The sequence below is a fragment of the Rhodnius prolixus genome, unplaced genomic scaffold, assembly GCF_049639745.1.
Source record: "Rhodnius prolixus isolate KJV_2025 unplaced genomic scaffold, Rpr scaffold_8, whole genome shotgun sequence".
Lineage (NCBI taxonomy): Eukaryota > Metazoa > Arthropoda > Insecta > Hemiptera > Reduviidae > Rhodnius > Rhodnius prolixus.
The window spans coordinates 19,592,879-19,605,049 of NW_027411593.1; the positions used below are offsets into that span (position 1 = coordinate 19,592,879).

The 12,171-nt window shown below is 37.1% G+C and overlaps 1 protein-coding gene across 6 annotated transcripts in view; it reads left to right on the plus strand.

Annotated features, from left to right (window-relative positions):
- Positions 1-12,171, plus strand: part of ash1 (histone-lysine N-methyltransferase ash1) — a 246,850-nt gene that overhangs the window by 222,645 nt on the left and 12,034 nt on the right. For 4 of the 6 annotated variants that reach the window (XM_074121973.1, XM_074121974.1, XM_074121977.1 and 1 more), the window contains 3 exons: positions 7,017-7,166; positions 8,317-8,679; positions 10,623-11,087. In XM_074121973.1, coding sequence (XP_073978074.1) covers positions 7,017-7,166; positions 8,317-8,679; positions 10,623-11,087 — 978 coding nt within the window. The remainder of the gene's footprint in view (positions 1-7,016; positions 7,167-8,316; positions 8,680-10,622; positions 11,088-12,171) is intronic. The other 2 variants (XM_074121975.1, XM_074121978.1) reach the window with 1 other exon arrangement.

Below are 12,171 nucleotides of genomic sequence, written 5' to 3' on the forward strand. Positions count from 1 at the left end.
CTTTTAAGACGTCTGGAAGTGTTGTCTGGAAATGTTCTTGAAGAAAGATGTTGTACCAGTGGATTGTGATGTGTTTGTATGTTAAGATGGAAATTTCTGTAACGTGTTTTTGCAACTTGTGTGACGAAAGGAATGTTCAAGTCTGTGTGAATGGTTTGATTGGTGACGTAGAAAGGAGCGTTTACTATAGAGCGAAGAATTTTAGATTGCAAGGACTGGATCCTTTGCAGATTTGAGCGTTTGGTTGAACCCCACAGTTCGATGCCGTAAGCCCAGACTGGCTTTAGTATACTTACATATATTAGTCTTTTGTTGTCCAGAGTGAGTTTTGATCTGTTGTCGAGTAGTCTTTTCAGTTGTCGGAAGCGTCTGTTAAGTTCTGTTCTCTTAAGTCGAGTATGAGGGTTCCATGTGAGTCTTCTGTCAAGGTAAAGCCCAAGGTAGCGGACTACGTTGACAGCAGGTAAAGGAATAAGATTGTAAAAGACAGGAGGAAGAGTGATGCGTCGAAGAGTGAAGGTGATATTTTGAGATTTAGTTTCGTTCAGTTTGATAGCCCATTTTTTGAACCAATTTTCTAAGGAGGTGAGGTGAGTCTGAAGGTTTCTATGAGCTATTATTGGGTCTTTGTCAGTAGATAAGATGGCAGTATCGTCAGCATAGGTGAGAAGAGTAGTTTGAGGATGAGTAGGTATGTCTGAGGAGTAGATTGTGTACAGAATGGGGCCTAGTATGCTGCCTTGCGGAACTCCAGCGTCAGCATGGCTGAATGGAGAAAGAATAGTTCCTACCTTCACTCTAAAATGTCTGTCAGTCAAGTAAGATTTCAAAATGAGGAAATAGGTGGCTGGAAGGATGGTCTTGAGCTTCCAGAGAAGTCCAGTGTGCCACACCCGATCGAAAGCCTGCTTCACATCAAGGAACATCCCAGAACAACACTCCTTCTTCTCAAGGGAGGTGGAGATTACATCTACAACTCGATGGCACTGCTGTATGGTGGAGTGCTGTCGCCTGAATCCAAATTGGTGATCCGGGAGAATGTCATTAGATTCAATTATTGGAAGAATACGTTTTAGCAGGAGTTTTTCAAGAATTTTTCCAAGACCTGACAGTAAGCTAATGGGACGATGTGACGTCGGGAGTTGTGGAGGTTTATTTGGCTTAGGTATCGGAAGTATAATGGAAAATTTCCATAGTAGCGGAAAGTAGGTGGTGCGGAGAGTGGCGTTGTAGATTGAGGTGAGTAAAACTAGAGCTTTTTTAGGAAGTTTTCGAAGGATGGTTGGAGTAACGAGATCAAAACCGGGTGCTTTTTTTAAAGGAAGGTATCTAATAATATGTTTAACCTCTGAAGGGGTGAATGGCTTTGGAGGAAGCGAGAGAGGAAGAGGAGTATCAAGATCTTTTAAGAGCGATTCTTGGAACTGAGGATTGACTAATTCAGAGTGAGGAGTAAAGACAGAAGTTAGATAAGATGCAAATAGGGAAGCTTTATCTTCGTCAGAGGAGGCCCACGAGCCGTCATCACGACGAAGTGGAGATGCTACTGACTTGTATGAAAGGATCCTTTTTGTGGCTGTCCATAGAGACTTGTCTTCAGTCGATAGAGATGAAGTGTATTCTTCAAAGCGTTCTTCTCTTAGTTGTCTAAGTTGGTTTCTAAGTAGGTGAGTCAGTCTGTTGAATTCTCGTTTGTCAGATGGATAGCGGGTGCGTTGCCATTTCGCTCTCGCACGCCTCTTATCCGTGATGAGTGTCCGAATGTATAATGGTATGTTAGTCATGTGAGTTCGTTGTGCTACAGAATGAGTCGAGGATTCCCAGATAGAAGTCTGTATAGAAGTGGTTAAATGTTCTACTGCATTGTCCAACTCTTCAGCCGTTTTAAGGGAAATCCGTAAGTTCAACTTGTCTTCCAGTTTTGATTGGAATTGCTCCCAATCTACTTGTCCACATATAAGAGAAGGTTTAGGTATGGTAGGAAATGGCCTTATGTCAAGTGTAAGAAGAACAGGACTGTGGTCTGAGGAGAGTTCAGTAAGTGTAGAGATGTCAAAGTGATGAGATATATGAGAAATTACGAAGAAATCGAGAATATCAGGAAGTTTAGATAAAGATGTCGGCCAATATGTAGGTTGATTAGGTGAGATGCTGCTGTAGTTTTTGGATAATAGGACATTAAGAAGTACCTGACCTCTTGGATTCGTAGTGCGACATCCCCACTGCTGGTGCTTTGCATTGTAATCTCCCCCGGAGAGGAACCTTGGACCGATGGTGCCAAAGTAGGAAGCAAATTGCTCTCGGGATATTGATTTGTTTGGTGGGCAGTATACAGCTGCAATACTGAACTTGTATGGAAGAGCAGTTAAGGAAATTACAGAGGATTGGAGGTAGTCAGTTGCTGTTGAAGGAAGGCTATAGTGTGAAAGGCTGTTGCGAATTAGGATCGCCGCACCTCCGTGGGCTGTGTCGTCCGGATGGTCAGTCCTGTACGTTTTGTAGTCAGTGATGTAAAAGTGAGATCTACTAGTGAAGTGAGTTTCTGTGAGTAAAGCTATGTCAATACGTTTGTCGTGTAGTAGAGTGTCTAGTTCGTCTCTGTGGGAGTTCAAGCCATTGGCGTTCCAGAGAAGAATAGTTAATGAATGTTGAGAAAGGATATTTAAGGTTTGAGGCATGGTAGAAGTTGAGTTATAAGAGTGTTTAGTAAGCTAACTAGAGGAGTAAGAAGTGATTCAAATCTTTGGAAAAATGAGTTTAGCACTGTTGTTATGTTGTCAGGCTGTGAGTTTGGAAGTTGAGAAGGAAGTGAATTTGGATGAGTATGAAGTGAATGTTGATGTGAAGGATGTGACCTCACGACCTCCGAGTAGGGTAGTCCTCGAGTAGTAGGTTGGTAAGAACGGCGCTGCTGAGGTAGCTGTTGTTGTAGGGGTGGCCCTTGCACTGTAGTCTGCTGGAGTGTAGGAAAATCCCTTTGTGTTGGTATTTTCGAGATCGGAGCAGGTGCCCTTGAGGGAGTCCTTTGGCCACGAGCAATCTGCCTTTCTCGCTGGATTCGTTGAAGTTCTTTGTGTACCTCACAACCACGAAAGCTAGCGGAGTGCGGCCCAAAGCAGAGAGCGCATGTTGGAGCAGTATCTGGTGGCTTGTTGCATTGATCCCAGAGGTGAGGTCCTGCACACTTAACGCATCTGGGCGCCACATGGCAGTAAGCCCGCGTGTGCCCGTACTGCTGGCACCTTTTGCATTGTACTATCTCCTTCGTTTTGTGCGGTTCTTCTACTTTAACCACGGTGTTGAGCAGCCTGGTGACATTAAATATATTTTTGTTGTTGGAGTCTGGCTCCAAGTCAACAAAGAATAAAGGTAATGGATTTTTATTTAAGGGGTGACGAACGTTAGTGATGTTCCTAACCTTAAATCCTATGTATTGTAGTTCTTGTTGAATTTCCTGTGGGGGAACAGAATGGTGAATATGTCGCAGGACTACTCTGAATGCTTTGTCTTTCTTTAATTGGTAGGTGTGATATTCTATGTTATTTTGGTTCAGATAGTGAACAACTGTCCTGTAGGCTTCAGATGTATTTGTCGATACCAAAATGTTTTCAAGCCTCGATTTGCAAGAGTAATTGTCAGAACCTATTAGGTTTCTGAGGTCGTTGTTCAGACCAATATAATTATTGATTTTATAGATATATAAGGGCGGTGGCTTGTGGTCACTCATAGATGAGTCACCAATCTCAGGCAAAACACTGAACTTATTATGGGTAGCGAAATCGGAGACAAATTCTACTTCCTGTGGTTGGGGCTGGCCTTGTTGTTGATGTTGTAGGGGGCTTTGTTGTTGCTGAACCTGTTGGTGCTGATGCTGTAACTGAAGATGTTGTTCTTGTTGTGGTGGTACTAATTGTTGCTGCGAAGTTGAAGCCTGAGAGGGGTGTGAGCTTCGCAGACGAGTTTGAGCCGTTGAAGCTGCTAGAGAGCTCTTCTTACCCTGCTTTTTTGATTTAACTTTCCCAGGAGATAAATTCGCCATTTGTGACGATCTTTTAGTTTTATTAAGAGAGGAAGCGGTGGATTCGTCTCCTGAGGTAGAAAACCCTGTCATATCAGTATCACTTAGACCCATAGTCTAAGCTCTACTGTAATCACTTTCTTTCCCTCTTCTGCAAGAGTAGGTGTTTAACAAAAAAAATAATTTTTTTTTTAAATTCAAAATAACTTACCTAACCTAAGAAAAAAGTAAATTAATTAAAGCTAAACTATTTACAAAATTGTCAAATTTTCATCTCACTTCAATGTCAAACAAAAGATCCAATAACAGTAAATAAAACAAAAACAATTTAACATTAATTAGTCACTTAAAACACTTCAAAATAATTAATAGTTTAAAGAGCAAAAATTAAACACACTGACGCGAACAATCAGCAAAATTAAACTGCGATTTCAGTACTTCCTTTTAAGAGGAGCAAGAAAAATAAACTGCGATTACAGTACTTCTCCCTAAAAGGCAAAGATTTTGAATCGAACGACAATTCATTCATAATGTAAATAGGTTCACCCATTGATAATTTTAACGATTGCAGTACTTCCTCTTAGTAGGTGTAAGAGCATGATGGCACATCACAGCCACGTAGAGGAGCTTTAATTACTGCTTGTGCTAAATTTTATCAAAATCGGACTAAGCGTTATAGAAATATTGGTAATAATAGATTTAGAAAGGGCTTTACTTGGGTGGGGCAAACTCCCCTCCTTATAAGGCACAGCGTCGAGACTTTTAAAGTACAAATCTGTACAAAATTTCGATTCGAATGACACTTCATTCATGAAAATCGGTTCACGCCTCGATAATTTGAAATGATTGCTATACTTCCTCTTAACAAGTGTAAGAGCAGATCGTCGCTTTAATGTTAGGTAGGGGAGCCCTAACCCTATCATCCTACCAAATTTTATCAAAATCGGGCCAAGATTTACAGAGTAATTAGTAATAATAATTTTGGAGGGGGCCTTACATAAAGGGGGCTAACTCCTCTCCCATTCGATGTACAGGGCCGAGACCCCCAAAAGGCACATCTACATAAAATTCCGAATCGAATGACACCTCATTCATGAAAATCGGTTCACGCGTTTAGGCGCTACGTTGTTTACAAAAAAGGTAACAAGAACAACAACAACAACAAGAAGAAGAAGAAGAACAAGAACAAGAACATTTTTTGAAAAAGCCGTTTTTGCTCATTTTCGGCAACTTTTTTCTCGAAACCTATTAGATCTGGGTGGTTGCAAAAAAATTACAGTTATAAAGGAGGATTTGCCCTATATTATAAAGAAAATTTGGGAATTTTATCTTTTATAGAAAAATAGAAAAAAATTGTCAAAGTTGGGTGTTTTTCAACGTTACACTTTTTCGTGCAGTTTTTGATGGTCAACCCTTATACAACTGTCCTACCGGACAGTTTTAATATTACAATTATTTACATTACTTACGTATTTACATTACTTATTACATTTTCTGCTGTTTCTTTTATTGATGGAGTGTTTTCTAAACAGGCATCACTAGAATCCATTTTAAATTTCTATAAGGTAACACTATAACCTTTTTAACTGTTATAATTAAAAATATCTAATTATTTATTAAAGTATTATTTTTATTTCTATATTCCTTTCAATTTTTATTTTATTTTTTAATATTCGTTTTTTAATTATTTAAATAAAATAAATTTAAATAAGCTTATTAGAGTTTTACAGAAAATATTTATGTTAATAACAAAACTTCTTATATCAAGGAAGCACAATAAAGTTTTTCCACTCACTTGTGCGGAAAGTGACACTAATGGGAATTTCCCCCCACTAGTGTGGGAAGTTGGGCATTACACAGCTGATTTTAATTGAGTAATGAGAACTTCCCTACATAGTTGCAGAAAAAGTATATTTTTTCTCTCCTTTATCAGGGCTTCAGTTTTTGTCGAATGTGTTCCTCGGGTACAAGGGTTTTCAGCTTCGTAGCTACCAAAATCTGCACCGTCTTCCTGTAAAGAATGTGCCTAACTGAGGCGCCACGGTAGCCGAGCGGTTAGAGGCGAGACCTGCAAAGCCCCGTCTGAAAAAAAATAGGCGATTACTTTACTTTATTTTACTTTAGTGCCTAACTGACCAAAAAAATAATTAATTGAGAATAGTATACTTACAGGGAACTGTTATAAATATTTCTGGTTATAATATTGTTCATGCCTATCTTTGATCTCTCATTTTCATACATACAAACTATTTTTCAGCTACTTAGATAAACGATAAACTTACCTGAAAATATATAGTGTGGGTCACTGCTACAACTATCTCTCATTAAGATTTTTAAAAAAAGTAAGACAGAAAAGTTTTGTCATTTTTTTCAGGTGGACTAATGTCCATCTACCACATTCTTACTATTATTGAATTTCGAATTTACAAATTTTGTTATAATTATTAATTTGGGGACATAGGACGATTCAGAAATGATTAGTTTCAAAGAAAAAGTGTTTCAAACGGTTTTATAGCTAATTTTTCAGTTCTAAAGTTTAGTAGAGAAAAAGTGCTGATTTGCATTTAATGATATCCATTTTTCATTTTATAATATTTGTTTTTTACTCTCCCCTCTTTCTCATTTTTGGCTGCAAATTTTTAATTTAATTTGGAAACAAACTAGAAACTTGTTAATGGAACATAGTCTTTCAAAAAAGAAATTGCTTTAAAAAAATTAAGCACTGTTAAGATATGCTATTTATTGCATAATTAAAATTGTAATTAGTTTAAAGTTGGTTTCTGTTCTGAAGCAATTAGTTATCAGCGCTTAAAGAAGCTAATGTTAATAGTCAATCTATTTACTGCAGAATGCAACTATCTGCACAGCTAATATTCCTCTATTGGTTACTATCGCGAAGTATACTTTAAAATAATTGGCTAAAAAGAAAGCCGCTATAAACTTTATCTTATAATTATTATTGAAATACTAATAGATTTGTGTAAATTGTTTCATGCAGGAAGGTGCGAGTTCCAGTGAGTCTGCTTCTTCAGAAGACGAGAATGATGATGGCGAGGAAGGTGAAAGTGCCAGCGGCGATGAGATTGCCCAGCTTGCCAAACAACTCGGCTCGTCCGAACACTCTATTCCTATTTCCGAACAACTGCAGGTAATGTACATTTTAATTATATATATTTTAAATAATCATTACAGTTTGCCGTGTAGAGAAGATTTCAGAGATAATAAGTTAAATGATTTTCTGACGTGAACACTATTACAGAGGGAAGGGATTGGCTATGTGGTATTTGCGTATTGGATTCCCACGCGGAGTTCGCGGGTTCGAATCTAGCTACTGCCCTACAGATTTACTCTTTCTAGGAGCTTTTTTACAGTTTACTGTCCGATGATGGACATGTGACGAGAAAACACTATTCGGAGCCTGACATTGCTCTGAAGAAAGCTCCGGGCGCTAATAACCTCAGATGATGACGCGCTTTAAATTAAACAAAAAAAAAACTTACATTGTTCTGGAATGAATATTTACATATTTATTTTCTGGAATGTATATACAGGGTGTCCCAAGCTATATGGATAACGACTTTTTCTCGGAAACTAAGATAGCTAGAAAAAAACTAAAAAATACGTGTTCCCTTAGTTTTTTGTTAGGAATCCAAATTTACTTTGTAAATTTTTTTTGGTGCTGCCAGAAGCGAGATACAGGCACCAACTTCATTTTTTCAAATGGGAAGGTGCGGTTTTTATTTCAGAAATAGATTCCTCTATTTTTTTAAAGAAAAATTTACATGAACGATTTTTTTCTGTGAGCGATATTTTACAAGTTATGAATGAAAACATGATTCTTATAATAAACGTCAAAATGATAATATTTTAACGGTTTTTTGATTAAATAAGAAGAAAAGTACTATTTTATTATAAATTTCACTCCTCATTAATATTACAGATCATGCCCGAAATGGCGTCCACCATTAGAGATGCATAGACATGCATAGAGGAATCTATTTCTGAAATAAAAACCGCACCTTCCCATTTGATAAAATGAAGTTGGTGCCTGTATCTCGCTTCTGGCAGCACCAAAAAAAATTTACAAAGTAAATTTGGATTCCTAACAAAAAACTAAGGGAACACGTATTTTTTAGTTTTTTTCTAGCTATCTTAGTTTCCAAGAAAAAGTCGTTATCCATATAGCTTGGGACACCCTGTATATTTATTTTAAAATTGCGCAAAAACTTTGTGAAACCCAATTAGTTTTAAAATAGTTCAAATGATTAAACAAAGTTCTTTTGTATATGTTTTTATAGGTGATAAATGAAGAAGACCTAGCAGCGATTCTTCCAGATGTAGGTGGTGGTGGATCGCTGGATGGGTTTGAAGATGTTGGAGGTACTGACGATGCTGGTACCGGAAGAAGTGGCACTAACAGCGGAACCAATGGTACTAAGCCGACTACATCGTCTACCTCTTCTACATTACCAAACAGAGCCACAACTGGTGGAGGAGCTTCATCATCCTCATCTTCTTCGTCAGACGTTGAAGAATTGTTACCTGAACAAGAACAAATAGTTAGCCAGGCTATTTCTAGGATTCATGTTGATTCCGATAATGGTAAAGAAGAACCTCAGCCATCTACTCCTAGATCTAATCAAGATGATGAATCTGCAGAGGTATATTTCAGTTAATTTCAGTCAGTAGCTTATGTTATTCCTTCTAATCTTGGCTGTGAGTAGACAAACTAATAATAATAATCATGACAGTACTTCTGGGTACCACTGGAATAGTTCTGAGAGGTAGTGAGAAATCCGAGTTTAAAATCAGCTAGCTGCTCGTCTAGATTTCCAAAACTTTCTGACAACTGTCTGGAAATGAAAATACAGCAGTTAAAAACATCTTCATGCAGCCTGATTCTCCGATTCTGTACAACCATCACACAATAGAGAGTAGAACAAATCTCGGCGTAGAATACTGGCACTACTACCCTAAGAACATCATAAAGAGATCTTCTTCATTAGACTGCTGCTCCAGTCTAACCATTCCATTCAATGAGAATATTTTTAACAATTATAAAGCAAAATTTTTCTTAAAGAATTAAACAATTTACTTTCAATTAAAAACTTTGTAAAATAATGTATCAATAACAGTCTTTAAAGACATTCTAACTCTAAACTTCATCTACAACAAAATATCTCTACATTCCATTTTATTTTCACAGCATTCCGTGCTAGTTAGTTTAATTGGACTTGTTGGCTTTCGGTAGATACCAATCTAATACTTAGTTCGGGTACCTTTATAGTTCTTTGAATAAAACTAAACGGTCATGTAATACCCACGATTTAATGAATTTCTCTTATTTCTAACATAGGATTAAAGCTCTCATCAAAATGAGAATACCCTCTCAGTAATTATTTTGTTGGGTCAGTGTGGGGGGCCGCTTGTGGCTAAGGATGTTACTTCTCGGGGAGGAAAAACCAAGGCCTGTGAGCTTTACCAAAGTGCAGCTCTCCAGCATTAATAGTCTGATTAAAAGGACAGGTCTGGAGGGTGAGCTTTAGAGTGAGGGGAGCCACAATAGATCCAATGGGGTCGCAGTGGCGTAGGCCTTGAGGCCGCCATAATTTAATCTAATCTCAGTAATTATTTACCATTACACCCTTCATTCGCTGATAGTTGAACATCTTTCTCTTTTGGAACTGATCACAGTTCAATATAATCTTTAAAATGGCAAACGGGAATTGTTCAGTGAATAATAAATTCATATTAGTGTTATTTGTTTTGTTTTTTTTCATTGTCAGACTTTGGACGAGAGCTAGAAAATTTGAAAATACTGGATATTGTAGTTGATTTTGCTCATTGTAGACATTATTTCTGGCCATTTTCGGATTTTCATCCATTATTAGAGGGGTTACTTTCATCTACACCATTAGTTTGGTGTATAAGAAAAAACATGCGTGCTAAGATAGATGAAATCAACGATCTTCTACTGGACAATTGAGCTGCCGGCTAAGTAATTAGTGAATGTCTGAGTTGTTTATTTCACAGTCGATTAAATTGTTATATAACTGAAAATTGCGTGAAAACCCTGTCTACTCGTACTTATTTCTTTCATTTTCTATTAAAACAATTATTTATTTACAATCTTTTGTTTCTATTTAAAAATAAATGAGAATTCATATTATTCAGCTTGTTTAGAGCATTGCCATAGTGGGACTGCAAAAACCACATGGTCAATATTTATAGAGTTCAAAATAAAAATAAATAAATGAGATAAAAAGAAGTTTAGCAAGCACAGATGTCGCACGAAATTATCAGCGGTGGTGGTATTACTAGTTAGTTGTTACTAATGTATTATATCGCTTCATTGTAATAACTTGGTTCTATGCTTGGGTTTTTGACTTTACTGTTTTTTCTTTGAGGTTGGTTTCTTGAAAGTGGTAAAGTATTATTCTTAATAATATTACCAATTCATTTAATTGAAGATGAATGCAATGAAATTTGTAATATTATTTATTATACGTATTTGGCTTTTAATAAATGCGATTGGGTGAACGGTAATATTTATATTTATTTTTTTGTCAGAAACAAGACAGAATTATCTATAATTTGCTTGTAGGTTGGAGGAATTTATTCATCCAATTTATTGGCCGACTTTGTTGAAAAGACGGAGCTGTTGTCTCGAGGTGGTAGTGGTGGAAGTTCATCGGCCGGCGCTGGAGAATCTTGCGTTCATGAAAACGAGGCGAACAGCAAATGCAGCAGTGAAATACGTAGAAAGAGAGGACGTCCGCCAAAAAATGTACCCTCAGTGGCTGGTGTTGTAGCCGGGGGTATGCCTGAATTGGAGGCGTACTGTTCGCAGAGTAATGTTTCACCGGATTCTGGTATCCAAAGTGTGGCCGGATCGCCGGCTGGTGGCGGTGTACGCGATTCGCCTCCAGCATCGCCGGCTTCGCCTCCTTCTGGACAACCACCTCCTCTATTGAAACCATCTTCTCCTTCAGTGATCAGGGCGAACAATGTGGATAGGGTGCTCTATCCGCCTAGAAGAAAACACAATACACATCTTCCATCAAACAATGTAAGTTCAATTATTTTCTCTATTAGGCGCCACGGTAGCCGAGCGGGTTAAAAGGCGAGACCTGCAAAGCTAATATGCATTGTGGTACTGGGTTCGATTCCCGGTCTTGGCCTTGGATTTTATTTAATGGTTAAATGAGAAATAGTAAAGTACGTTTGCTAGTCGCCTCCGTCCACGACACCTAGTAAATGGTAGTTGGACGTTAAGCCCCGCCTGAAAAAATAGGCGATTACTTTACTTTACTTTTTTTACTTATTTTTTCTATTCAAAGAGTAAACAATGTCTCACTAAATAATGGAGGTTGGTGGTGTAGAGGTTATAAAGCGTAGAATTTTATGAATTCGAATCCCGCGAGAAGCTAATTTCTATTCGTTAGAAAAAGTGTTAATAACAGTAATTGCTTCTAATCCGTCAGCTACACCAAATTGGTAGTTGGACATTAAGCCTAAAGAAATAGGCGATTACTTTACAGTAACTCACGAATTGATTAAGCGTTATCTATTATTCCATACTAATATTTACGTACATACATACAAGTGCGAAATTTATTAATGTATTCTAAATATTATTAGCAAATCGTATGCCAATAAAAAATTTCATTTTATAGATTCAAGATCAAAGTTCGAGATGGAAACTGGCCAATAAAAAACAGATTATCTAATTTTCTCGCCCTTTTTTACCACTATCCATTTGCTCTACCACCTTTTTCATCTATTACCATCAAAATATGATCGTTGAATATTAGATTTTTGAATCCGTAATGTCGAATAAAATGTTAATTTACCTGCCTAAGCGTATTTTCTATCTTTAATTCTAAAGTTTCTGATTTCTTCAATTCGCCACTGTAAAATTCAGAACTATTAAGTAAAGAAGCTGATTTCAGCTTTTAAATTATCTACCAAGCATTGAAACTGTAATTGTTAGCTAATGACTCTAATTTTTTACTTAGTGAAACAATGGTGTTTGAAGAAAATTCTAAAAGCATTAAATAAAGCAATATATTGTAAGGCTACATTATTTATTCAATGCTTTTGATTACTTTATATTAATTTATTATTGGTTCATTCCACTTATTGTATAAGTT